The sequence below is a fragment of the Phallusia mammillata genome, chromosome 8, assembly GCF_965637545.1.
Source record: "Phallusia mammillata chromosome 8, kaPhaMamm4.hap1.1, whole genome shotgun sequence".
Lineage (NCBI taxonomy): Eukaryota > Metazoa > Chordata > Ascidiacea > Phlebobranchia > Ascidiidae > Phallusia > Phallusia mammillata.
Genome location: NC_137259.1, coordinates 4,586,113 through 4,612,041, shown reverse-complemented (window position 1 = coordinate 4,612,041; position 25,929 = coordinate 4,586,113). Strand labels below are relative to the sequence as shown.

The window sequence follows — 25,929 nt, the reverse complement described above, 5'->3', positions numbered from 1 at the left end:
TGTTAAATATTTTTAAACGTTATTACTTTACTAAGAGTATAATTTCTTTGTTTATTGTTAAAATAATAGAAATAAAAAAAAAGAAGAACGTACCAGTCGGTTATTCCCCTTCTACAATCAAATCGTTTCCAACGTGGTTTATTCTGAATAAAACAACATCCCATTTCGTCTATTTCTACCAAATGTTGCAGATCTGTGAATTAAAAAAAAAACGATATGCTTAAAATTGTGGTTGGCTGTTACGAACAAATCGTCCTGGGCTACACCATTAAGCCTGGCAGCGACGGAGAAAGTTTAGAATCCAGTCCCTATTTTACAGACCATTCTCAGAAAGGTTGTATCAAATGTGCCTCTGCTGGTGGTCGATATGTTGCTACAGGTTCAACAGACGAAACAATTTGCTTATACGATATGCAAAAAGGCACTGAACTGGGTACTCTACAGGTAAATACAAAAAATGCTGTTCAGAAATTTCCTGACATTTTGTCAAAAGTTTTTTTTCTTCTTGGTTTATCGCTAAATAAGCTAAACATAAACTATGTTTTTGTTTCGGTTCCAACTGTTGTGAAAAATGTAGTGAGATTTTCAAGTGTATCATATAAAAAAATGCTAAATACAAATTATATGTTATGCTGAAAACACCTTCTCACTCCCATATGTGAGTCCCTGCCACTTCCACTTATAGTAATGGTATAGCTGCAGCACATTTACCATCCATCCACCAATTGTGCCCTCCACTTTGTCCCGCTGTATAATGTCTTAACGTTAGGCAGCTATCCCCAGCTTGGTAAATATTTTATGGCAATTGTGCTGCTCTGATTTGTTTCACCCTGCAAAATCAACTTAAATCAATAAGATTTTCTTGACAATATTATAACCTCATTTTGATCTTAATTGTCAAAAAAAAGTTGTTAGTACATGTTTAAAGTATAATGAAAAATACTAACAGTAAAAAAGATAAAAATGTACTAAAAACTTAGCTTACTTTTAATTTACCAATTTTTGTTCTCCCAGGGTCATTCTGGAGCGATTACTCAGCTTTTGTTTCCGGATGACACACACTTAATGAGTTGTAGCGAAGATGGAAGTATATGTATATGGGAGGCTGGGCCAGAAGGAACTCTTTTAAAAACATTACATGGTAACAACATAGGTGGCACTTTATACAGCACGAAGCTCAAACTTTCACTGGATTTAGTGGTATTTTTAATTGGCGTAGAAAACTTAGAAAATATACATGTTCAACAAAAACTAGTAAGTTTAGGACTTGTGACTCACAAGTATCTCAAATGTTGCATTGAAATTGTTTTTACGACAAGCTTGATTAACTTAACTCCTTGCAAACCTGGCATAAATTGTTTGATTAAAACTATTACTAAACATTTTATCATTGAGGTAAAATGGTGTACACATATGGTAAGCTTTTACCATTTCCTGTGATAAAAATGCTGCAAAAAATGTTTTAGTTAGGTGCAAAAAATTGATACCAGATGATAAAATATATTTAGTATTATTTTATTCCCCATTCCTTCATACTTACATCTTTGAACTACATCTGTAGGGCACAAGGGAGCAGTTACAGCAATTGCAGCACATCCATCTGGCAAATTGGGGATGTCTGTTTCCCCCAAAGATGGGTCACTAAGAACATGGAATTTAATGACCGGTCGTTCTGTTTTCATTAAGAACATGAAAAAGTTCGAACCAGAGTTTATAAGGTAAATATACATGGATTCCAACCATTTTTGATACATAATTATAGGCCTCATTACCAAGGTTGTTTTACCATTAAAAAAATAGCTTAAAGATGGTTTTCCCAAATGTTGATTATTATTAACTATCCATTTTCCAGTTAAGGTTGTTTTATCCAGTTTAGCCGACAAATATAAACAAATCATCCAATGTTTTGGCACATTGTAAGGGGCTCTTCATCAGGGTAATTTCAGCCACCTAACACAGTCGATATTATAACACCAAATAGATGAACAAGAGAAAGACGCTGGCACAAAAACAATGATAAAACATAGATGGAACTTGATAAAAACGGTAGTTCATCGGTGTGAAAGCGACCAACAGCTAATCGGCATTAAAACATTTATTTTTATCTTCATTTTGTTGGCACACAAATGTATTTTTATTTATTTTTTTACAAGGTGGTCATATGACGGAAAATATTACGTTGTTGCATCACTTCATGAAATCCAAGTTTTTGAACTTGAATCAGCAAAGTGTATTCTTGAATCGACAATTGACGAACAAATTTTAGCTTTGGAGTTTCTGCCTGTTGAGACACATCACATGCTTGCAATTGGAGATGGGAGTGGAAATATTCAAATCATAAATATTCACAGTGAAAAGTGTAGAAAAAAGTTTAAGGTATTGTTGAGTTAAGGCTGCAATTTCTAAATTTATGTAATTCACATACCATTCATAATACCACTTACATGCAGAAAAACAACATAATTTGTAAATCAATTAATAGGCCACACATCTATTGTCAAAAGTCGTTGCAGTACTACCTTGAAAATCCTTTAATGTGTTATAAATAATCATGGCTTAGTAATACATAGTGTTATATATGAAAGTTTTTGCAAACTCTATGACTTTTTACAGTTTAAGTAAGGTGGTGAAAGACCTGAAACACAATCATGTATCTCAGAAAACAATTGATGTAACATATATTCCAAATAGTAGTTTGTCATAATATTGAGCTTAGTTATGCCCTGTTTCATTTACAGGCTCATGAAAGTCGTGTTAAATGCATAAACATCATAAAACCCCAAACACAACAGAAACCAGATGAAATGTGGCTGACATCTGGTTCAAGTGATGGAAACCTTAAAATATGGAGGTTGAATAATGAATACATTAACTCCTCAAACAAAACTGAAGAAGGTAACGCCTACCCACTTTTTACATGAAATAAATAAAAGCCTGGACTGTACCCACTTGTCTGTAAGGTATTAGGTTCAAATGGTTGTAGTATATGGCCCAAAGTGTAAATACAGCTGAATACTGCAAATTGTGAATTTTAACTGTGTCATTTGTTAAGAAAACCGTATGGGTAATTGTATAAAAAGCTTGACGAATTGATTATGCGATTACCTGGATAAAATTAAATCTTGCGATAAAATTAAATTGTGCGATTACTTGAATAAAATTTATGGACTGCAATTAAGGTTTGTCTGATTTGGTATTTCTTTTTTTAATTCTCCAGTCATATTACTTATTTCGGCCAACCATATATTGGCTATGGTTCAGTATCTTGCAGTATATGTGTAGGGGCTATGTTTTCTTTAGTATAAACTAGTGATGCACCGAAGTTTCGGTTGGCCGAAACATTTCGCCCGAATCCGCTGTTTTCCTTTGTTTCGGTTTCGGCCCGAACTTTTTTGAAAATTAGGCCGAAACCGAACTGTTTGATTGCATGGAATAAATGCCTAAACTTTCATTTTAGACAATATGAAACATCATAAATTACCTAATTGTTGTATGTATAAAATGCGAGCCACATTGTCTGCAAAATATTACAAGTTAAGTAAAGCTTCCGTATTGTGAAAGTGATTTTGGCATGTCATAATTGAGTTCACTCGCATCAACAACACAAGGTTCAGTTGAAAACATTTATAGAAACGGGAATTTTAGGTTCGGCCTGATTCGGCCGAATTAATTCGGCCTCGTGGCCGAATATTTGGTTTCGGCCCGAACCTTTTGAGGCAGGTTCGGTGCATCACTAGTATAAACTACTTTATTTTCTTTCCACACAGCAGATTGTTTGCTGAGCATTCAAACTAATGCAAGAGTGACATGTCTAACTGTTTGGCAAGAGCCTAGTGATAGTAAAACACTTAAAGATGCAAATGAGAATAACACAAAAAATCGTAAAACGACGGAAGGCAAAAACAAAGGTAAATTTTCCAGCATAAAACTTAATTTTGTTACATTGCACATTTTGTAACAATGATTCAACCAAGGATATTATGTATTTGATCGGAGTTTAGGTATTACATCTAATCATCTCTGTTTAAGTATTAGATGCTTAATAAACTTTTTGACTTTGCAGACAAAATAATTGCACAGCGGAGAAAAAGAAAACAAAACCAGAGACTTAATCAAAAGAAAAAGCTACAAAAACTGTTGGGCGATGAATAAATTTGTTTATTACACCAAAAATGCCTGCTTTGTATAGTATATGTAGCAACAATGGCCAAACCAGCAATTTCTTCAAACAAACCCAGTGAAATAATGTTTGGATTCGAAATTGACCCAATTTAAAAAGTTTTTATTCATTAACTAGAGCAGGGGTCAGCAAATGCCTGTGTACTGTGAATGAATTTTTAACATTACTATGCAGCAAAACATTACTATGTAGATTGGATCCCTAGGTAGCATGCTGCTGAGGTAATGTAAGTCCTTTCTCAACATCATGATGACAAAGGTTTTGATAAATTTGCACATGAAACTAAATTGAACCACTCAGTATTGATGGGACGATACCAGATTTTGAAGCGAGTACCACATGTATATACCTTCGATACAGAGTACTTAAATATAGTGTTATACTCAGTTGTATATCACTAGTTAATTTATCTGCCATGGTCAGGGTACATATGCACAGAAGCATATAGAAAAATGTAATCTCCACATGATAGCGAAAAAATAAACTTTTTCTCAATTTGTCCTGTCCAAAGCAAATATTGGCAAAATTGCCTGTATTCTTACAGTGTAAATCAGCCAATTTACTGAGTATGAGTATCGATACCATAGAAATCGAGTGCTGGGTACTCATCCAATCACTATCAGTCAGTTGCCAAAAAAAGTTTGCCAACCCCTCAACTAAAGGAAAATCTATTTAGAAAGTTGTCTTGGGTAATGTACAGATCTGGTCAGGGTGTAGTACAAATATTTATGTAAAAATTGTCTAAAACATTCTCACAGCAAATCAGGTAGTTTTTTTACTTGTTTATTTCCCCCACTGGCAATTCAACAGCAAAAACTAATACAGTGCTCTTCAACCAGTGTGCACCACTAAAGCCCCAGTGTATGACTGGTGCACAGGTATCACCCAACAAATATATGTGTAACAAGTAACTTGTTGCAGTGTAAGGATGACTATATATATACCCAGGGGTGGTATTCATTTTTTTGTCAGTCGGTTCTATCACAAAAGTCATATTTTTTAGCTGGTTCTGTTACAAAAAGTTCATTGACAGATACCAGAAATGCTAACCGGTTCGCTGATCTCATAAAATTTCATGAGACGGTTCTATAGAGCCGGTGCGAACTGGCTGAATCCCACCACTGTATATACAACCATTTCAATGCATCTCCATTCTTTTGAAAAAATGTTACTTCAAATAACTTTTTTAGCTTAACATTTTAGTTTTACCTTTGATGTGTATAAACTGGTGCACAGGGCCATGAATTGTTACATCAAAAATGCAACAGTAGTCCTGAAGGGTAGATAAGTAACATTTTAGATAAGTAAAAAAGGTTGAAGAGCACTAACTAAACAATGATCAACTATATGAATGCTCATAAAAGCACGAAATGCATTTGCACTTGCATATAGAAAAAGTAATAACTTAGGATAAAATCAAAATGTGTGAACCACTGTTATCACTTTAAACCCAGGGTCCAATTAATTCCTTGTACAATAACAATAATAACTGGTTGCCAAGCCACTAAATATCGAATCCAGTCCAGTAGTTGGCCATATAATAAATGAGGTCGTTCCCATGGACTAGTAAACATGCGTTTCAAGTCAACTTTTTCTTTGCAGTAAGGACAGGTTTGCTTTTTACCTGCAAATACAAGTAGAATTGTGCGTGTCAAAAATATGTGTTGCATAGTCAAGATATTGTTGTTTTTTCAACTCATTTAGTGTTTTTTATTCTGCCCAATGTATATCAAGTCCCCCAAAACAGATTTTTGAAACAATACATAACATAAAATTAATTAAGGTGACAAAGTCACTAATTGTACAATTTTGGATATTCTTGCATTTAACAAGCGTAGATTGCATGTCATTGTCATTAAAATTAAGTGACTTTAACTTTTTAATGCACCATAAAGTAACAATATAAACCTTAGACATGATTTTTTGTGGTCTAAACCAGGGGTGTGCGACCTTTATCAACTGTAAGCAAACACAATTAATGTAATTAGACCATGGGTGACATCTTTATATCACACAAGTTGATTTTACCTAAACAAGTTCCAATGTGCTTGTATTGAGTAAACAGCCATCAGTAATCTTAGCAAGTAATGTGTACATTTATTATTCAACTTCTACATGGGCCATGAAACCTCTGTTTAATGATACGCTTTTGACCTGGAGGTTGCACACCCCAGTGCTAAACACTACATAAACATGCAAAAAGCACCAAGTGAACTTGCTATATGCACAAGCACCAATAATATGCTTCAATACTTTTTGATCTTACCTACAATGCACCAGCCCCTGATACAGTAGTCATGAAATGTGTGATAACATGAAAGCTTGTACACTTTCTCAACAGTTGTGTCATGTTCGTCAAGTGGTAGTACTAGTTCTTGACCACAAACTGCGCAAACTCCATCTTTTAAAGTCTTAGTTGGAATTCCAGATTTTGTGTAATACTAGAGTAGACACAAAAAACACAAATTTGGTATGAGAATATGAGAGCAACTAATACAAAAAAGTTATATTTCAAAAATTTAAAAACATATTACATCATAGAATACATTTAATCGTGCAAAAATGAAACGAATCATGACTTTGTGTGTCCCTTCCTAATTTTAAACGATTTGATTTAAAAGTGTTTTATTTACCTGTTGTAAATTGTTACAGTTTATATTACACAGTGCAAAGTGAAAAACAATGGTCGTTACAATTACAAGTTTGTCCAAACCTCCTAAAAACTTGATGGCAACTTTGAAAATGCTCCTCAGTATGATAGTACAGAATTAAATTACCACAAAGCGTTTCACCATGATGACTCAAGCTTTCAAAACAACCAGACCACAACACAATGCTTAGGTCAGTTGTTTTGGCATCAAACATCTGGTACTCATTAATAATGCAGATTAAATGGCTATTCATAAATATTGCACAAACCCCAATAGTAGATGCCATCATTTCAGAGCAGATTTCAGCAAAATCGCGTGACATAACACCATAGTACAATCCATAAAACAACAAAAGTACGCTGAAGTCCATGGCCTAAAAGATTAAAACACATATAATTGTACATAGATAATATAAGGTTTTATTAGCAAAGTGTAACAATAGGACAACTTACTGTTTCTGGTCTAATAAGGAACAACATGTTTAACCCAAAGACTGTGAACATTATACATATATATCCAACCACCCCAACTGCATAGCTGACTTGAAACAGCACTAGAAACCATTTGTACACAAGTCTGAAAGTAACAATAAGTGTTAAAACCGTTGAATATGCTTAAACCTGTGTCCAATTTGCCATATTTTTTCAATGCAATTTTTAGAGTGTTTGATTTAAATACTAGGAACAAATCATAAACATTGAATTCTATGTCAGTATAAAAAGTCTATTGTATTTTTTTTTACAATGTTACGCCTAAGGACAAAAATGTTATTGTGCTTTTGTTTACAAACTGTTGGTATATAGAACATTCAATTTCTATCTTTGTTTTGTTTCATAAAGTTTAGGTTTAAAATCCCTACCAGTTTAAAACAAACGTATATAAAAGACACATAGCCGAAACACAACCAATTAAAACACAAGTGCTTATTTATGTGAATATCAGATTAAATTTGTGTTTGTGGCACTTTTCATGCTAAAAAAATGATTTTGTTTGTTTACACTTATTGTTTTAGATTTTTTTACACTGCAGTAATTTTATTGGGTAATATATAACAATGCATAAGAAAATGATTTATGGTCATTTGAAACTATGACTCAGTAGTGCCCACATTGTTTAGTTATCACTATGATTAGCAATAAGTATGATTTCCTGTTGCTTCCGTATATCAATATATTAAAAAGTTTTGACCAGATACTCTTTTTGTGCCAATAATAAACATTTTAGGTCTGAGTAAAGTGCACTATGATGAGAAAATGTTTCTCATATATATACTTGGTTTACCTTGGAGTATTTCCTGATAAAGGTCTTCTCCTTGCTTTGAGAACAACAAAGGTGGTAACAATAGTGTAAAATGTCCAAATTGTTAAAAATCGCCACCATAACATACGACTGCTAAACAAAAATGGTACAAACCACATTCCAAGCAAAGTGACTGCCTGTTAAAATGCAAACAAGAGATAGTTAAGACACCTGTAAATTATCTAAGAAGAGCAGTCTTTGCCTCATAATAAAGAACAAGACATCAAAGCCATTTTAAAGGTGTAAACCAATTTCTTTATTTTAGTCATTTTGGTAGTTTCTGCATCAAAACAGCACATTCATTGCACAAAGTTACATCAAAACTGGTTTTAATAGGAATATTGCTTTGGTATTAAGCACATCAAAAAGTCTGCCGGGTTTGACAAATGGAAATCAGCAGGGCCAACTAAAAATATTAACAGTTAGTGAAAAATAATTGCATACTCCAATCTTTCAAATCACCAATTGGGCCAATATGTTGTGAAACATTGTCATGTATAAGATTTGCATACTGGTAGTTTATGTGTTTAAAGTGGTCTGACAGTGTTACAACAAACCATGCGATTACATTGTATGACTTTGGGTGTCTGTTTTTCCATTGTACAAGAGCAATCTGTGAAGCTACAAGTGTTGTGATAAGAATTAGAACCATCTCCAAATGCATTGTTTCATGCCCAATGTGTTTTTCCATCTCCTTCAAATGAGCAAGCCTAAAAAAGGGAATCAAATTTAGAGTAAGTGGGTAAGGGTAACAACAATCTGTTACATGCTTGCTGTCCACATGTTGTCAGTATATTTTGTATGAAGGAGTTAAGCAGATAGGGCACAATTGGTGGATCATGACTAAAGACGCTGCAGTTATAACATATTATAAGCCATTATAACTATGATTACATATGTAACACAACCACTATGTCAATATATTTTTAAACAATGAACACAACATATAAGTTTTCCCAGTTTCACACTTTTGATTTATCAAGTATGTTAAAAAAAAATTTAATGTTAAAAATTTATCGAGTATGGTATGTTAAAAAAACTGAGTTAAGCTACTGAGATTTTCGACCCTAATGGTCTCATCAGTGCAGCTGACAGTTGACTGTAAATCACAAGAATGTTTCTAGGTCTTATGACAGTCATAAGCTTCAAACAATTAAACAAACATGTTGGGCTAGTACGCTATTTCACGCATGTAACAGTTTTTGCATTTTTTTCACAAAAATCTGGCAAAAAGCGTATATGTTCAAAAAATGTTTGTTGACAAATATGACAAACAAATAAAAATGGGTTAATTTTCTTACCTTCTCGCTTCTTTTTCAGAAATTACAGGTGTATTATTTTTTATTTCTTCCATTGTTCTATAAATTACCTTTGATTCAAACAAACTATGTTACAAAATACTGACAAAAACAAGCAAAAAGAATCCGTGCAAAAGATTAATTGCATCTGTTAAAAATCGCACCACCGGCAAAAAAATCCCTAAGAGGGTACTCAGGGACGTTGCAGTTGGTCATGCGTAACGAGCAAATTAAAACATTTTTTACTGAGTACGTTTTGAGTTTTATATGGGGCGCCGTTGTCGAATAAATTAAGTTGCCGCAAGATAGCTAAGTTGCAGCAAGATAGCTAACCTGCAACGAAACATAGCTAACTTGCAGCAAGTTAGCTAACTTGCAACGCTAAGTTGCGGCAAGATAGCTAACTTGCAACGCTAAGTTGCGGCAAGATAGCTAACTTGCGACGCTAAGTTGCCGCAACTTAGCTAACTTGCGACGCTAAGTTGCCGCAACTTAGCTAACTTGCAACGCTAAGTTGCCGCAACTTAGCTAACTTGCAACGCTAAGTTGCGGCAAGATAGCTAACTTGCGACGCTAAGTTGCCGCAACTTAGCTAACTTGCAACACTAAGTTGCGGCAAGATAGCTATCTTGCGTCGCAAGTTACCCGGTGCATTGTGGGAAACTGAAACTGGTTCCAGCAACGTGGTTGTAATACCCGCGAAATATGATGTTTAATCCTTTTGCTCATTCATATCGTTTCATTGCACTTGAGTGCGTATGTATTCTGCTATAAATACATAATAATAGCGGTTTGGATTGTATGATGGAATCCAACGATAAATACGTGCAATTAGACTTGCAAGAAGTTGTAAATCAGTTGACTTCAGTTGTTACTACACTATCAAGGCAACAAACCGGACGCGTTAGTGCTAATACTTGTAGAACTCTTACTGGACAATCAACTTCCAGGAGTGGACAGGTGCATCACCAGGGGACAAGGCAGACAAATAATGTATGTAAAATCACATGCTATAGATTGCTAAGCATGTTTGTATCTGTTTATACCTGGGGTTCCTGCGCCAAAATGCCTTTGCTTTATATGATATTTGTGATGTATTGGCAGAATCCAACTTTTGATAATGACAAAAATGAACCAAGTCATTCCACTCTAACCGATAGTGATGATGAATTTCAACCTGTAAGCTTGCATGTTTACATTTGTATTTGGATACATGTAAAAAATATTATACATGGTTTTTGCCTGTTTCAATAGGAGCGAAAGAAAGTTTTCCGTCCATTTAATTCATACACAGGAAAAAGATACACACCAACTGCAATCAAAGGAGGTCGTAAACTATCTCTTAAAAATAAACAAAAACAACGGTACGGTTCAAGGACTGTGGTGTGCATACCACTTCAAGAGTTTTCCCAAACAATACAAATAATGAATGGTGAATGGTTTATGGCTATACCAAGATGCCAAAACAAATTAAAAACAATGGGTTTGCACCATGTTTTGCAAATTAACAATGCATGGAACATGACTGAAATGAAAACAGCAATCATCAACGCTTTTGGAGAATGCTTTTCACATTTTTCTGCTTTTGACTTCTTGGTGCACAAACCAGGCCTTAATTTACTGACAAAAGCAGCAGTGGATGATAACTTTATGTGGAATGCCAGAGCAGTGCTTGCATTAAATACTAAAAAAATATATATCTGCACAAAGGATCATCTTGCAATCAAAACTGTGGAAATTGCAATTAACCGTTGTGACATGGTATGTTAGTTTTACAATTGCCATTTATTCTTTTGTACATTAACCTAATATATTAAACTTCATTCTTTAGGAATGCAATGATACTTCCAACAGTTCAAAAGGCAATGTTTTAGAAGATACATCAAATGAATGTTCTGAAACCACTGCAGAATCTTCAGTTTACAAGTAGAAAAAATACAGAAATACATAACAAATTTGCAAGTTAAATCTTTTTTCTGTAGTGAGTATGTCAATCTCATTGCGAGTTGCAATGAAGAATTTAATTGTTCGAGTGATGACAGTGATGGGGACATCCAGCAGGCCATTCAAGAATCTTTGCTTGGAGAACCATCCATATCAGAGTCAGTTACATATGTATTTATATTTCCTTTAATTTTTGTCAATAATGTACACTGCCACCAACGAATATTTACATTGCAGGAAATCCGAAAACAATGTCACCGCAGAACAGTGCCTACAAACTTTGCAAGAACAAATTGATGAATCAGCTGTCAACAAGTTTCATGTTATTAGGTCAAACATATTAGATGGGGCTGTGCGAACTGTCAAACGCAAATTTTTTAAACCAATGGCCAGTATTAGTGTTGAGTTCAGTGATGAAAATGGCCAATTTGAAGGAGCAGTGGATGCTGGAGGTCCAACTAGAGAATTTTTGCGCCTGGTAATGCATGCAATCACGAACAGTATAATTTTCGAAGGAAAAGAAAATAAAAGATTTCTTACTCACAATCCGATAGGTAATACTTTAAATACTTAAACATTTTTTACAACATAGCATTTTCATGTGTATTCTTTTATCTAGCTGTTGCTAAAGATTTGTATTACATCTACGGAACTCTCATATCTCTCACACTACTGCATGGTGGCCCAGGTCCAAAATGTTTTTCTAAGCTTTTGTACAGTCAAATTCTAAATCTCCCGAGGGACTATATGGAGGCTCTAACGGATATGACTGATATTGGTTGTGAATATATTTCTCAGCTTCAGAAGGTAAAGCAATTTTCATCATTTCCTGTTTGTATATATGTGTGTATTTGTTACATAGTTAACTTGTTTTACTTATGCAGATACATGATGCAATATCCCTTGATGAACTGAATGATTGCTTGATGGATTCATTTAACTTTTTGAAATTAGCTGGTTGCCACACACATTGCACAAATTTAACGGGTAAAAATGAAATTATAAAGACTGCAATGAAGTTTTACACAGAAGGCAAGTCAGAACCACTTCACAGGTTTGTTACAATCAAAATTGTCATTTGCAAGTTCAATAAGGTTTGTTTATTTTTAGGTTTAGTTTAGGCCTAAACCAAACTGGCCTCTTGGAGCAAATGAAAAATACACCAAATGCATTTAAAATGCTTTTTATTGCAAATGACTGCAGTGATCCGCTTTCAGGAAATAAAATTATAGCAATGTTTTCCCCAAAATTATCTGAATCTGGAAGCAACAAAAGACATAGGGAAAACCTGGTGCTAAGCTGGTGGAGACACTTTGTAGATGAAGTGGGAGGTACTTTGACTAATATTTTGTTATATTGATTGTTGTGTGTATTATCTTAAAATATTTTTCATTACAGAAAAAGATTCTGAATGCTCGCTTCAAGGTATCTTAATTTTTGCCACTGGGGCAGATGAAATACCCCCATTAGGATTTTCACCACCACCTACTCTTCAATTTACTGAATTGTCTCATTTTCCCCTTGCAAATACATGTTCCAATATTTTAAGCATTCCATTGCAGCATGATGATTATGAAGCTTTTAAAAGTAAAATGGAATTTGGCATATGCAATTCACCCGGGTTTGGCCGAGTTTAAAGCATGAAAAAAAAATATACCATTGTACTGAACCGTATATTGTATCTCATATGTGTCAATGAAAATGTACATGACCAAGCAATTTTAAAATTCTGCTACATTTATTTTTATATGAAGTTGCTTTACCTCTTGATTGTGATTATTTTAGCTACATGTAAGTGATTGTCCTTTTTTATCCACTACAAAACATATTTACACAACTTATTTTAATTGGATGTTGTGTCAATATTTCATTGTGAATTTCATGTCCTTTTGAATAACCAGGTTTTTAGTTTATTGCTGTTAAAAGTCACTGTAAAAAATCATGGCATTAGTATTTGTGTATCCTTAAACAAATGTATAATATACCTCTTCACTGTTCTGCTTGCAATGCCACACACTGTCACCTCATGTGCCACTGTCCCTATTGTCATATTGCTTGCCACACTCATATTCCACCTGCTGCAGTATCAGTTCCAAGCTGAAAGTATTATCCGATTTATTTCTTTTCACATTGCCATAATAAAAGCATTAAAAATCAGCACATGTGACAAAAATGAGCAGAAAAGAAAAAGCAGCATTTATTGTTCTGCAAGATAGTTGTTGACAAATCGAACAGCACATTTATATTTATCAATGTTGTCACTTTCTTGGGTTATTGCTTCACTCAGGCTTTGTTTCACATCTTCTGGCAACTGTAACCAATCAGTATCCACATCAACATTGTTAGTACTGGGATATGTTATGTCATCAACTTCAATCTCATCACATGGGTTTAAGGCTTGAAGCTGCAATAGGTGACGGTTCATGTGAAAAAGTTGTAAAGGGGAATAATAGTTCTCAGTGGAGAGTAAATGATGGTTGGCACCTTCTACAAACTCTGCCAGCCTTTTATTTATGACATCTTTATATACAAAATGAACACAAAAAAGCTCTATCAAACTTGTAACATCCAAAAAGTTTGAATCCTCAAGGTATGTAAATTCATTGTGAAATCGATTTACAACTTGTGAATTGATGTCTCTGTTAAGTCTTTCAATTCGTTGGTTATGCACTGAACTTCCTGCAATCACACATTTACTGTTAAGTCTTCTTTCATACATATACCTCCAGACTTGAACATTTTCACCACCATAATCACTTCTTACTTTTAGTGGCAGGCCAAATTTTGCCACAGCATCTTCAAACAAATTCAATACAGTCCCTGACCTATTATTGTCAGCGCAGTGACAGTATGTAATTAACCTGCTGTACCCATCAATTGCAGCATGAATCACAAACTTCCATCGAATCAACTTGTGGGTACCATCTATATGCCAAATGTAATTCGGACAGGGAACAGAATATTTCCTTCTAGCAATTGTAGTCAGTTGCCGCGCTCTTATTCCCTCTTCATCAACTCTGTGCAAACTTTGCCGAAGCCTTTTTCTTTGAATGAAAATGCCCTGTGCTTTAAGATGTCCATTTACCATCACTTCACCAGATGAGGGATGTTTTTCTTTTAAATTTCTTAGTGTAGTGTCAAGTTCTTGATCCGAAATTGAGCTGGAAAAAAATAGATATAAGTAGTCCTTCACATAAGGGTAACCTTACTTATGTTTTAAAAAACAATACCTGTAAGTAGGTATGGACAGATTAGATTCACTTATCACTTTTTTCAGTGTTGGTCTTGAAATGTCAAGCAAGCGACAAATCACACTGGGTTTTATTCTCAGAGTTAAAAATTCTCTTAGGTGTTCCACATCAACATTCTTACGATGGCGTCCCTATATGCATAAAAAGTAAATAGTTTAAAAAGCTAATAAATTAAAATAGTTAAAAAACTACAAACAAATGCCTACCATTTCAGCTGTTCTTTTAAGTCTTCGTACAAGCCAAAAATGTGTGGGTATCGAAATTCCATTAAACAGTCCATCGTATGACCACATGTACATGTGTTGCCGAAAATGAATGTACAACCACAATGCACCGGGTAACTTGCGACGCAAGATAGCTATCTTGCGGCAACTTAGCGTTGCAAGTTAGCTAAGTTGCCGCAACTTAGCGTTGCAAGTTAGCTAAGTTGCCGCAACTTAGCGTCGCAAGTTAGCTAAGTTGCCGCAACTTAGCGTCGCAAGTTAGCTAAGTTGCCGCAACTTAGCGTTGCAAGTTAGCTAAGTTGCGGCAACTTCGCGTGGCAAGATAGCTATCTTGCCGCAACTTAGCGTCGCAAGTTAGCTAAGTTGCCGCAACTTAGCGTTGCAAGTTAGCTAAGTTGCGGCAACTTCGCGTCGCAAGATAGCTATCTTGCCGCAACTTAGCGTTGCAAGTTAGCTAAGTTGCCGCAAGATAACTTAACTTGCGGCAAGTTAGCTAACTTGCAACGCTAAGTTGCCGCAAGTTAGCTATCTTGCAAGTTTTTTGTTTGTTTTCAAAACGGCCTTAAGGCGCCGTTGTCGAAAAAATTAAGTTGCGGCAACTTAATTTTTTCGACAACGGCGCCCCATAGTTTTAAGGCTAAGCCCAATCAGCTAAAACATTTTTGCTATACCGAAACACAATAGGCTGAAAATAAATTGGTCATCTTGACCTTGCAACACCGGGCAGTGTTTCTTCACCTGCATTTGGTCAGGTCAGGGACTCCTCAAAAAATCATATTTACCCGACAAAAGCGGTTATCCATGTACAGAAAAAGGTAGAGCTACTAACACTGAGCTTGGGCTTGCGCCTGGTCTGAGAACTTCTGGTAGGTGGCGCAACAGAGCATAGGCGTTTATGGTGCTGTTACAGCAATTTGGGTTTATGAAGAGTCAGCAACATAACGCCCATGCTCTGCTGCGCCACCTACCAGAAGTTCTCGGACCGGGCGCAAGTCCAAGCTCACCCAGAAAAAAAGGCATCATAATGATCAAAATCAGGAACGGGAAATATACACATGCTAATTGTAGCAAACATGCAAAAAAATCTTAACTAGAACTCAGAGTAGGCTACGGACGCTTCGGAGCAGTTCATGGACCCCACGTTAGAAAACTCGTATATATCTTTCAAAGGACAAGACACGGCTCAAACACTGCCACTTCCAGGCAACGGATCGACCCACAAAGCTACATTTTTGCGCTGCCAAAAAAAACGGTTTAAAACTAGGTTTCTTGCATATTAAACTTATTTTGTACAACTTATTTGTTGCCGTAAGTTTTACGTACGCCTAAGACCGTAAATACACACTTCAAACCGTACCGCCTATAATATTCTTTCACGAGAAAAATAAACTCATTATCACTTGCAAAACCGATCAGATATGCCTGAAAGTTACAACAAACACGTACACGCTGCTGGACGATTTATTAAATAAAACACTGGCGATATAACGGCCAATATTAGAAAGAAAAAGGCACACATAAAAACGTAACAGTGTAAGGAAATAAACTATTACAACATCTCGTTGTGCATCTTGATGTACTCAACAAATTCATCAAGGAGCACTGGCCCTGAAAACAAAAGATCGTAATTTAAAGAACTTTTTTTCAGTGAGTTATTGCTTTTATTGACTCACATGCCCCATCCATATCATAGTTTGATAAATCAGGCTGAATCATTCTACTAAATTCCAGGACGTTGTTCCATTGGTCTCTGTTTATGACTTTGTTTTTGCAGCCCTTTAGAGAAGCAAGAGTACAAGTTAAAAACGCTTTTTTGGTAATTCTTCTTGTCAACAGAAACATGGACATAATTTTGCTTGCAATAATATCAACCAAGTTCTGTTGCCAATGTTATAGTGTAAAGAGAAAGGTCGATTAAAAAGTGTAACCCACTAGAAACCAGTTCTGTCTGCAATGTTATAGTTTAAAGAAAAATAGCACTAAAAAGTGTAACCCCTTCGGTCGTATAGCCAGAATAAACGAAGCAGAAAGTGTCAAAAAGGACCCATAATTACTACTACAATGCCTAGTTACAACCAACATTACAACATACATCTAAGTAATTTTGAAACTTGTCTAGTAGTGACCATCTATCAGAAAGTAGAACATCCAACATAGCTTTCGCAGTGCCCAAATCTACAGTCCTTTGGCCAGGTTCCTGTCAACAAAAGTTTGAAAATAGTTTTCCAGTTTTGTGTAAAGGGGAAAACAACACCGAAAGTAGGCACTGTAATTTGTTTGAGCTGTGACAATATGGAAACCTTTACGATTGTAATGGGTTTAATATTGGTATTACCAATAATTGCTATGTCAGGTTTTATAATGCTTACTACATTTATGATTTAGATTTAAAACATATTTCACTTTTAAGTAATTGGATGATAAGCATTTGAAAAGCGTGGTTGTAAATGCCACTAGACCACTGTGGGGAACCTGTAAATCAACTTACACCTTATTAAATAGGTATTTCTTTGAAAAATCCAACAATCATTTTGGTTGAGGTGAGGATAGATTAGCCACAGTGGCCACACAATATTTTTACAGGTTGGCTATGGTGGTCAAGTGGTATCTATAAAGTTGGCAACATAACATAGCCTGCATTATACAAGTTGGCTACAGCAGTCAAGTGGTAAATACAGACACCTATTGAGAGTGATATGTATTCAACGTTTATGCATACAAACTCCATGTATGTATTACATGACCACAGTTAACATGGATTAAAATTTTCAACTGTGTATCCATGTAGATGATGGCTGCTTAATCAAATAGTAATTGATTCGATACATCACTTGTCACGCGTTAAGAGTTTTGTGAAAACAACCTACCTTCAAAAAGTCAAATGCATATCTGTACACTGATTTGAACAATGAAGGTTCATCTAAAGATGATCGCAGGGAAGGCAGTTTTCCTTGAAGCTTCACAGTGGAATCGCACCTTTAAATTAAAAACACATTATAAAACCTACAAGCATGCAATCCAAAACAGCTGATTGCAGTTTTGAAGTCAGACATGATTTTAAGTCATTTTTCCAGCAGTTTTGCTCACAAAATATTGGATGTCCAGTTTTCCAAACCTGTTTATATGGGTACTAACATATAATAAAGCATAATGAACCGTCTGTTGGATTCAAAAATTACACACAAAAAATATTTTAATTCTATTTTTATTTGTTACTGGCCAGAGCTTCATTTTTGCACTACATCAAAATGAGAGTTCTTTTTCTGGCACACCCGTGTGGCTGTTGTGATACATATCTGTTTATGATGCTTCTATCCTTGGTTAAGAAATAGCTGAACTAACCCAAATCAATACATAATATACCTGTGGTCCAAAACAAAAAATTAGTGAAAACATTTTTTTTTTCTGAACCCAACTATGTTATAATTGTATGTAACATATAAATGAAATTGATAGTGGAAGTGTGTTCATTACTCACTGGAGCTTGTGCATTCCTTTAGTCCATTCTTTGAGAGTAAAGAAGCCCATAGTTTGTGCATTAAGGTGGTAAGCAAGTACCAACATTACAATATCATGTGGTTCAACTTCACATGTTTCACATAACTTTTCTACTCCATCTGGTTCTATCTGTTCCTTGTTTCCTAAAACAATATTGTATAATAAAAGGCACCAAAAAAGGAGAAATCCCGGAAAAAGAAAATGTTACATATATACCTGCAAACTCTTTAAACCATTTTATACATTTTTTGACAGAAAATGGTTCGCTTTGTTTCGGAGTAGAACTTCTTTGTTTTGAAGAAGCTGACCACAGTTCATCAATACCTTTCTGTAGCCTTGTGTTACTAAAATTTACCAAAAAAATAACAGATATTACTACAAACACCTATTCTCACATTATCATTAAGTTAAAGTAGAAATGTAACATTTTTACTAGGGTGCAAAGTCTGCGCCAAGCCGAGGTCGCCTATAGGAGATTAAATTATAGTGTTTAATTACAAACCCTCACTCAAATTCCATAGCCCTACTTGTATCCATTTTTCAAAAAAGTAGAAAATTGAAAAAGTAAAAAAAATAAGTAGCACATATGGGCTTAGCGGGTTAGGCATTGGCTAAGTGGGCTTAGTGGGATCGCAGTTTTAGATGGTACTGGTTGAATAATGTTCGGATGTTTGTTAACAATGCTGTAATGAACAAGGGGAAAGGATTGTTATTTGAGATACCTGTGTTTTGTACGTTTGGCATTTGAATCATCAGAATGATGAGATTTTCTCTTCTTGCTGTGTTGCAAAGGCATGTTATCTCTCCATTAAAGCCAAATGGTGCAGATGCAATAATATAAATTCACATTCCCAACATATACAATTAATGCATAGTACTATTTAGCAGTGGGCTTAATTCTGTTGACAATTACATACATCCAATCATTATTAAAAAAATACAGAATATCTTTGCTAAACCTACACCCAACCTGGCTAAATTTTTACCCTTTTTTTCACGCGATATGTTTTTAAAATTTATCACTGCCAAGTGCCAAACAAAGCATAACGAAATTGAAAACAATGATGACAAAAAAACGACAATGAAATATTGTTTTCATTTTACACGCAGTAACATATATATAGTGACGAAATTTGCGCAATACTTTTGTAACGAAGGTTTGAGGGATTTCACCTCGCTAGCATTGTGATGTGAATAGTGAATTGTCTTGTTTCAAATTGTTTGATTTAAGCCCCGTTTCCATGCTAAAACAGCTTGCAGTGGGAAACAGTAGTTCTAAAATTATATGTTAACATTTGCGTTACTTTATTTTGCGTGAGTGACTCTGCGATAAAAAAAGTTTTAAATTTGTGCTCGACTACCTTTAAGTATTTCTTGCAAACAACGTTTCGCTTCAGTGATGTTTTGGGTCAATAGTCAACACAATGTGAAGTTGATTGTGGTTGCTTTCAGTGATTACAGTAAATGAGTAAGCACCTCTTTTGCAGGCAGAATTGTTTGTATTTTATGTAGCAACGTTTTATCCTGATTTATCAGCTACGGTACTGAACTTTCTTTGGGATGTGAAGAGTGAAGACTGAAGAGTAAAATACTCTATGCGATTCGTCATACAGATTTCCATAAAAGTAGCACAGATTTTCCGAAGATTTATGCAAGTAATATTTTTGTAGGTAGTTTTTATTATTTATTCCTGATAATTTGTTTTTTAAAATTGTTGACAAAATATTAAAAATTAAAATATGTACGTAATCCTTTAACTTTAGTTTCGCTGCAGCGAAATTGCCTTGGATGCGGTCCTTTTAGATGAGACGTTAACAGGAAAACTTGAAAGTAAAATCCTTACGAATCTGTTTCTTGCGGATCGTTTTATCTAACAGCGATGCGCGGAAAGGTGAGAAAATGTTTTATATTTAGCAATTACTTACCAACTTATTTAATTGTTGTGTGATATTTTTTTAATATGGCCTCGTGAAAAGTTTGGTCCACGTTGACATTTGAGCAGGCAGTTTGCAACTTTGGCTAATGCTTCTGTAGCACATATCTCTTGTAAACAGTACGATTTGTAATCCATGGTTGCTTTTAACAAAATATACTTTATCTCAATTCCATGTGTTTATTTTAATGTGCGTTTTTATAACCTGCCACACAAATAACGTTTTTTACTTCTGTGGTTCTGCTAAAATGGTTAAGTGCATGTTGAACCTTTTTTGTTCCTATCAATCTTGAAATTATCCACATGTTTAGAAGTAAAGAATTAAAATTAAACAATAACTGAAGTTGATATGCTTAATGTTTGTGAGTAGTTTTCAAGGAATATCAATTACCTTTGTTAGTTTTGACATGCTATATTAATCATTAATGCTTGTTTATGCCCGCTTTGGTTGAAATGGGCCAATATTACTTATTTTGTGAAGAACTTATTAATACCCACTTGGCATATTATCTGAAAGTTTGGAGTTTGCATTATATATTACAAGTTATGTCTTTCGAACAATTTGACCATTAAATTGATGTTTTATGTTCAGTGGAAGAAGAAGAGAATGCGAAGATTGAAGCGCAAGCGCAGAAAGATGCGTGCAAGATCAAAGTAGATCTTCCTTTCATTGACATTCACTGGACTTGGAACAAACACCGATAATCCAACTTCTCAAATTGTGGTGGACACCAGAAGTGTATAGACTTTGAACTATGGGTGTAAATACAAATCTACTGAATGTCAAAAAGTATATTGTTACTTTCTACAAAAGCAGATAGGTAGCTTGGTTATACTACAGACCTTACAAAATATTGCTGGGTTGTAAGAAGTTTAGGTGGTTTCAATTTTAACACTTTTATCAGGTCTAAGGATAAATTACACAATTATAAGTGAATTGGATGTGCTGGGTTTAGATACAACCTGTTTTTTGGTTTGGTAAGATTTTGAAACATTTTTGTGACAATTTTTTAACAGATGTACCTTGAAACAATATTTTGATTACATGCGTTAAAAGTGGGCCTGTCATCATGATCTACAATGGTTTCATAGCTGTCTTGTAGCTAAATGGGGAAGCAGAGCGTTTTGTACATCAGTATTTATTCGACACGAACTGATAGCATCACTTGTATGTAGCCAGCTACAAATAAAGCACAGTGACCTCCCTTTCAAAGGAGCATAGCAGAAACCGACGGGAAGACTTTCAACAAAACGACATTACCCAAATCGCTGGTATTTTAACGTTGCACCGTAATAAATCGACATGACATTGATAGCTCAAAACCAATCAGGCCTTGCGTAATTGATCAATAGGAGTAGGAATTTTGGGGATCTGAACTACGGCAATGCCCAACCATTGCGTTTCAACATTGGGCAGTGCCAGTACTTTTGACTATTCAGCGTCGTGCAATGTGAACCAGCGTGGTATCTCAAACGTCATTATACAGATCAATATGTAGCGTTGGCGTGGGATTTTTGGTTGAGAAACATTTGTAGACATAGGCGCATTTTTCTAGATCATTGAGTTTTACAAAACGTGGGAAACTTTGACGTAGCCAATAGGGTATAAAGAACTGGAATTGATTTGCACATACTCCATTTTATACAGCGATTGCCATTTTAAAGAAAAAAGTGTGCAGTATGATAACTGGGTTAAATTTGACAGGTTCTGTTTTCCCCAAAGTTTTTACAAATTCGCTTTGTACAACTTAGTACCGTAGTTTACAAAGCTTACATTTTTGGTTATCTAAATTACCTTGCAAAAAAGATCACATAAGTAAATCATTGAAAATTTCGTGTGGGTTTTGTACAACTTCAGTTGTTGAGTTTTTCTTAACAGTCACAAATTGAAAACACCATAACCGCAATCTAAACGTATACATTTTCTCTTCAACTTTAAGCCCTTGTCAGTCTAGGCTACCCACCTCAGCGCCAAGTCAAAATAAAAACAAAAAAACATACAAGTGAAGTAAATGGGCGAAGAGTGCATTACACAACGTTGAAAATAAATATAGGGGTCTGCACCACAGGCTAGTGTTCGATTAGGGCTCTCATACACATTACACAACCGGGCAACGCCGCTCCCGGGAAGATAGGTTGAAATACAAGTGAAACAAAGGAACTTTAAACAAATAAACATTGAAAAATCATTATAATTCGATGCAGCTCTCAAAAATAAGAAAATACACGCAACATTAAATAAAATATATGTCAGTCTTTGAACGGCGAGTGATTTTTGTGTAACTATAGATTTTTGGATGCCATGCCAGTTACAGAAAAATAATAGTAAAGTTGCCATGTTTCAGCTAAACCGATTGGTTCCCATAGTTAGCAAAACAGGGCTTCCGGTATTCTAGTTTGAACATGGTATCTAGTTTGCAAATGCTAAAATGCTTTACAGACAAAGGTATGAAAATCTAAAACTTGGTACTAAAGTGAAAGTACACCTACACCATTGTAGACATATTTTGAAAACCCCAAAAACTGTCGTGTGCGATTCATCATTAGTGATGACGTCATATCCGCAATGTCGAGGTAATTGTTGGGGGGGGGGGGGGAGCGGGCCAACTAAAAACTCGAAAACAAGTTCGCTCTTTGTATTCCACTGAACAAAAAAATAAATCACATTCGAATCGAAAGAGCGTTGACGTCAGCGCTACGTCGGCTCCATGACGTCATTAGAATCAATCGTCCGGTCCTTGGTTGTCTGTGACGTAACAGTCGGTTGTTGTGACGTAGTGACTGTCCCGTTGGATGGTGTGATGTTAAACGTTGGAAGCGGATCCGGTGTAAATTGTGGAGCTTTTGTGAAGGAATCGTTCCCAAAAAGATTGTGTTCTCGTTCTAAACAAATAAAGCATAACACGTTTAAGTCCTAGTATGCCAGGCCTATTAAAGGCGTTATACCAAAGTACAGTGAACCTCGGTTAATCCGGATTTTTGCCTAAATCGAATAAAACTCGAGGTACAAATGATTTGTGATGTGGTAAGACTTGAACTAATCGACATCGGTTAATCAGGATCTTCACCGAATACAGACATTTTTTTGGTCCGAACGGGTCCGGATTAACGGAGGTATTAACTGTAGATTTATCTTTGCTGGTAAAAATAAAAATGCTTTTCGTTTAAAACTAATTTTGGGAAGTGTTTTTTCCGGTGATAATACATTTGGTAATACATTATTAGTTTAGTGTACACAATTCGCGGGTTTATTTGTTTGCAGAATAAGTTGTAAGTTTACTTGCGTTTGAGGTTTTGAGTCACCAACGCCGAGGACCACACTAAAATCGAGTCACAAGCCACCAATACTCGACTTGACTCAAGTTACAAACCACCCAGACTCGACTTGAGTGGCCAAACTTCAAGACTCTACTTAACTCGAGTCATCCATCCCGACGACTCGATTTAACTCGAGTAACGAACCACCAAGACTCGAACTGGAGTCACTATTATAACCATTAAGACTTGATTTAAGATACCAACCAGAATGGCTTTACCTTGACTTTTTTACTTCGAGTTTAAGAGTTTGCTTACAATGGTCCAACCTACCTATTTCATTTTTCCGTTGCCACTGCGTCCTGTTATGCTCCATGTAGGCAAAACATCTTTTTCTACCTTCATTCGTCGATCTGAGGATCTCCGCTCTGTTGGTAATTGCGCTACTGTAAAACATGGAATGTAACATCAGTATTTGAAAATATCGTAAAATGTTGTTTCCAATAAAACGTTTTTCCAAGAAAAGGAAATCTGTTTCAGATTTCTAAGTCGGGACGTTTTTTGGACGGGTTCTGGCTTATGTTTCAATTAACCGGGCTTGATTTGGGTCTGGCTGTGTACTCGGCGCCATTAGCGTCATAATATCACCCTGGTACATTGAAGTCTTGATTTCAAACTAAACCGGGTTTGGACCATGTTTTGGCTTAGGATTTTCCTATTCGGGCCGGGTTTTTGGTTTAAACTTTCGAATGGGGCAGGGTTTTTAGTTTGGGTCGCGTTTGGGCTTGTAATTTCAAATTGGACCGGGTTTAGGGGTTGAATTTTCGAACTGGGTCGGGTTTTAGGCTTGAGATTTCGGATTGGACCGGGTTTTGGGCTTGCACTTTCGAATTGGACCGGGTTTTGGGCTTGTACTTTCGAATTGGGTCGGGTTTTAGGCTTGCACTTTCGAATTGGACCGGGTTTTGGGCATGCACTTTCGAATTGGACCGGGATTTAGGCTTGTACTTTCGAATTGGGTCGGGTTTTGGGCTTTTATTTTCAATTCAGGCCCGTTTACAACTCTGGTGTGGTTAACACCGCAAGTTACAGCTTATTGCCTACACCGAAACCGAGTCAGAGTAACCTATCAACCAACCTGTACGAACTACAGTCACTAAATCTTCGTTTTAAAACGTCATCAGCAGCTGAGCTTCGTGCAGCGGTTGAACCCGGTTGACCTCGACTTCCCGATGCGCTTCCGGACCTTGAAGCCAGAATGTGATCGTGGATGACCTGACCGTTAACGTTCTTATACATGTCGAAGAGGATGTTGAAAGTTGGCTCGATGACGTAATCGATGAAACCTGTGACGTCGTAGATATTACGCATGGGTGTTTTTTTGGTCCAGTGCCGTAATTAAGGAAAGTTCTACTATGCTAAAAACATGCATGCTAAAAACCAAACCTTTCGCAATTAAGGGAGTTTCTTAAACGTCCCGATTTTCAGCACTTTAGTGTAGCAGAAGTAACAAAAAAGACAGGCTTTCTGTCAGAGGTATTTTTTACAATAGTGGTAATCGCATGGCTGTATGTATTATGTTTAGACAATGTAAGTATGGACACGGGGATCCCTTGAGTTGACCATTAAAGGGCAGAAGTTTTGCCAATTGCCTCTTACCGATCTGCGATTGCGCCACCATCGTTGTATGTCGATCACACAGTGGTGAAATTGGAAGATTCAGTTCTCTTTCCCTGTCTCCTTGTTCGAAAAACTCAACAACTAACCGTTCTGTCCATCTGCACAAAAACATTAATTTATAAATTACAAAAACACATTTCGGTCATCGGCAGCGAGTATAAAGTCGCATTTTCAGCGAAAATAAAATAATAAATATAGTATTTAAAATACAAAATCAACCACATACCTCTCAAAACACAATCAGTTAGTTTCAGGTATATTTTTTGCCTAAATGACATCGTCAGTTCTTTATTCAACAGTTTATGATCCAATTTGAACAGGGGACTTCTTATGCCAGACTGGCAAATTATCTAAGCTTATCTCTTTGGTTAAATCAATTTTGTTTGAACCAAGGGTTCTAACACTCATTGGTGTTAGAGGTGGAAATGGTACACAGTGATCGCCAATTTAAGAGCTGCTGTTGATGGTTTTTGATTTAAGAAGTGCTGTTTCCACTGCAGGCTAAAATTGTTTTGTTCGACTGAGCGTTTAGGACCGGTTCTTACCGTATGGTACCGTATGGTACCACATGCTACCTCATGTTGGTAATACAATAACAATATACCAATGTCTCAGATACCGTTTTGGGCTTATACTCCCGCATGCAGTATGATGCGGTGTCCAGTAACACCCTTTAGAACCATGTGGTATTTTGACTTCCCGCTTTGTTATCAACT

General features: G+C 35.8%; 6 protein-coding genes and 1 long non-coding RNA gene across 14 annotated transcripts; 3 read left to right on the top strand and 4 right to left on the bottom strand.

Moving 5' to 3' along the window:
• The first annotated feature begins 100 nt into the window (after positions 1-100).
• On the top strand, positions 101-4,319 carry LOC145203906 (p21-activated protein kinase-interacting protein 1-like). 2 transcript variants are annotated; one of them, XM_080076277.1, is made up of 7 exons: positions 101-444; positions 1,015-1,141; positions 1,562-1,718; positions 2,154-2,376; positions 2,739-2,895; positions 3,771-3,908; positions 4,064-4,319. In XM_080076277.1, exons 1-7 carry the CDS (start codon positions 217-219, stop codon positions 4,150-4,152), a joined length of 1,119 nt encoding a protein of 372 aa, XP_079932403.1. In that variant the 5' UTR covers positions 101-216; the 3' UTR covers positions 4,153-4,319. The 2 variants fall into 2 exon arrangements, with proteins under 2 accessions (XP_079932403.1, XP_079932402.1); XM_080076276.1 differs by having other exon boundaries at positions 3,768-3,908; positions 4,064-4,318.
• Positions 4,320-4,947: 628 nt separating this feature from the next.
• Positions 4,948-9,574, bottom strand: LOC145203907 (E3 ubiquitin ligase Rnf121-like). Its single transcript, XM_080076278.1, has 7 exons — positions 9,432-9,574; positions 8,699-8,840; positions 8,113-8,267; positions 7,284-7,407; positions 7,100-7,204; positions 6,447-6,621; positions 4,948-5,804 (listed from the first exon to the last, which is right to left on the bottom strand). The coding sequence occupies exons 1-7, from the start codon at positions 9,482-9,484 to the stop codon at positions 5,620-5,622; spliced, it is 939 nt and encodes a 312-aa protein (XP_079932404.1). The 5' UTR covers positions 9,485-9,574; the 3' UTR covers positions 4,948-5,619.
• A 434-nt stretch (positions 9,575-10,008) lies between these two features.
• On the top strand, positions 10,009-13,529 carry LOC145203904 (G2/M phase-specific E3 ubiquitin-protein ligase-like). 2 transcript variants are annotated; one of them, XM_080076273.1, is made up of 10 exons: positions 10,010-10,421; positions 10,533-10,607; positions 10,683-11,189; positions 11,260-11,354; positions 11,411-11,530; positions 11,610-11,926; positions 11,992-12,179; positions 12,257-12,426; positions 12,483-12,703; positions 12,771-13,529. In XM_080076273.1, the coding sequence occupies exons 1-10, from the start codon at positions 10,230-10,232 to the stop codon at positions 13,007-13,009; spliced, it is 2,124 nt and encodes a 707-aa protein (XP_079932399.1). In that variant the 5' UTR covers positions 10,010-10,229; the 3' UTR covers positions 13,010-13,529. The 2 variants fall into 2 exon arrangements, with proteins under 2 accessions (XP_079932400.1, XP_079932399.1); XM_080076274.1 differs by lacking the exon at positions 10,533-10,607 and having other exon boundaries at positions 10,009-10,421.
• Position 13,530: 1 nt separating this feature from the next.
• Positions 13,531-14,992, bottom strand: LOC145203905 (uncharacterized). Its single transcript, XM_080076275.1, has 3 exons — positions 14,830-14,992; positions 14,603-14,754; positions 13,531-14,533 (listed from the first exon to the last, which is right to left on the bottom strand). Exons 1-3 carry the CDS (start codon positions 14,920-14,922, stop codon positions 13,570-13,572), a joined length of 1,209 nt encoding a protein of 402 aa, XP_079932401.1. The 5' UTR covers positions 14,923-14,992; the 3' UTR covers positions 13,531-13,569.
• Positions 14,993-16,292: 1,300 nt separating this feature from the next.
• LOC145203909 (DCN1-like protein 5) lies at positions 16,293-19,269 on the bottom strand. 2 transcript variants are annotated; one of them, XM_080076279.1, is made up of 7 exons: positions 19,068-19,269; positions 18,562-18,689; positions 18,326-18,488; positions 17,715-17,823; positions 16,940-17,044; positions 16,521-16,623; positions 16,293-16,455 (listed from the first exon to the last, which is right to left on the bottom strand). In XM_080076279.1, exons 1-7 carry the CDS (start codon positions 19,139-19,141, stop codon positions 16,397-16,399), a joined length of 741 nt encoding a protein of 246 aa, XP_079932405.1. In that variant the 5' UTR covers positions 19,142-19,269; the 3' UTR covers positions 16,293-16,396. The 2 variants fall into 2 exon arrangements, with proteins under 2 accessions (XP_079932405.1, XP_079932406.1); XM_080076280.1 differs by lacking the exon at positions 16,940-17,044.
• Positions 19,270-19,885: 616 nt separating this feature from the next.
• On the top strand, positions 19,886-21,068 carry LOC145203911 (uncharacterized). Of its 5 annotated transcripts, none has more exons than XR_013853414.1 (3): positions 19,886-20,000; positions 20,109-20,236; positions 20,871-21,068. It is a non-coding gene; the product is annotated as an uncharacterized LOC145203911 (long non-coding RNA). The 5 variants fall into 5 exon arrangements; XR_013853417.1 differs by having other exon boundaries at positions 19,986-20,000; positions 20,120-20,236; XR_013853416.1 differs by having other exon boundaries at positions 19,997-20,011; positions 20,120-20,236.
• A 1,027-nt stretch (positions 21,069-22,095) lies between these two features.
• Positions 22,096-25,340, bottom strand: LOC145203910 (uncharacterized). The gene is made up of 4 exons (XM_080076281.1): positions 25,193-25,340; positions 24,672-24,879; positions 23,867-23,979; positions 22,096-23,161 (listed from the first exon to the last, which is right to left on the bottom strand). Exons 1-4 carry the CDS (start codon positions 25,323-25,325, stop codon positions 22,974-22,976), a joined length of 642 nt encoding a protein of 213 aa, XP_079932407.1. The 5' UTR covers positions 25,326-25,340; the 3' UTR covers positions 22,096-22,973.
• Positions 25,341-25,929: the final 589 nt, after the last annotated feature.

Bases quoted from the DNA above. Each gene is read 5' to 3' on its own strand.
- LOC145203906 (XM_080076276.1), top strand. From the start codon at position 217: ATGCTTAAAATTGTGGTTGGCTGTTACGAACAAATCGTCCTGGGCTAC. The intron at 445-1,014 runs GTAAATACAAAA...TTGTTCTCCCAG, and splicing joins CTGAACTGGGTACTCTACAG to GGTCATTCTGGAGCGATTAC. The intron at 3,909-4,063 runs GTAAATTTTCCA...TTGACTTTGCAG, and splicing joins GACGGAAGGCAAAAACAAAG to ACAAAATAATTGCACAGCGG.
- LOC145203907 (XM_080076278.1), bottom strand. From the start codon at position 9,484: ATGGAAGAAATAAAAAATAATACACCTGTAATTTCTGAAAAAGAAGCG. The intron at 7,205-7,283 runs GTAAGTTGTCCT...TTAATCTTTTAG, and splicing joins TCCTTATTAGACCAGAAACA to GCCATGGACTTCAGCGTACT. The intron at 5,805-6,446 runs GTAAGATCAAAA...TTGTATTTGCAG, and splicing joins CAGGGGCTGGTGCATTGTAG to GTAAAAAGCAAACCTGTCCT.
- LOC145203904 (XM_080076273.1), top strand. From the start codon at position 10,230: ATGATGGAATCCAACGATAAATACGTGCAATTAGACTTGCAAGAAGTT. The intron at 11,355-11,410 runs GTAGAAAAAATA...TTTTTTCTGTAG, and splicing joins GCAGAATCTTCAGTTTACAA to TGAGTATGTCAATCTCATTG. The intron at 12,704-12,770 runs GTACTTTGACTA...TTTTCATTACAG, and splicing joins CTTTGTAGATGAAGTGGGAG to AAAAAGATTCTGAATGCTCG.
- LOC145203905 (XM_080076275.1), bottom strand. From the start codon at position 14,922: ATGTACATGTGGTCATACGATGGACTGTTTAATGGAATTTCGATACCC. The intron at 14,755-14,829 runs GTAGGCATTTGT...TTATGCATATAG, and splicing joins TTAAAAGAACAGCTGAAATG to GGACGCCATCGTAAGAATGT. The intron at 14,534-14,602 runs GTATTGTTTTTT...ATTTTTTTCCAG, and splicing joins CTGTCCATACCTACTTACAG to CTCAATTTCGGATCAAGAAC.
- LOC145203909 (XM_080076279.1), bottom strand. From the start codon at position 19,141: ATGCCTTTGCAACACAGCAAGAAGAGAAAATCTCATCATTCTGATGAT. The intron at 17,824-18,325 runs GTGAGTAATGAA...TTTAATTTAAAG, and splicing joins AAAGGAATGCACAAGCTCCA to GTGCGATTCCACTGTGAAGC. The intron at 17,045-17,714 runs GTAGGTTGTTTT...TTTTGTTGACAG, and splicing joins ATGCATTTGACTTTTTGAAG to GAACCTGGCCAAAGGACTGT.
- LOC145203910 (XM_080076281.1), bottom strand. From the start codon at position 25,325: ATGTTTTTGTGCAGATGGACAGAACGGTTAGTTGTTGAGTTTTTCGAA. The intron at 24,880-25,192 runs GTAAGAGGCAAT...ACGACGTCACAG, and splicing joins GGTGGCGCAATCGCAGATCG to GTTTCATCGATTACGTCATC. The intron at 23,980-24,671 runs GTTGGTTGATAG...CATGTTTTACAG, and splicing joins AGTGACTGTAGTTCGTACAG to TAGCGCAATTACCAACAGAG.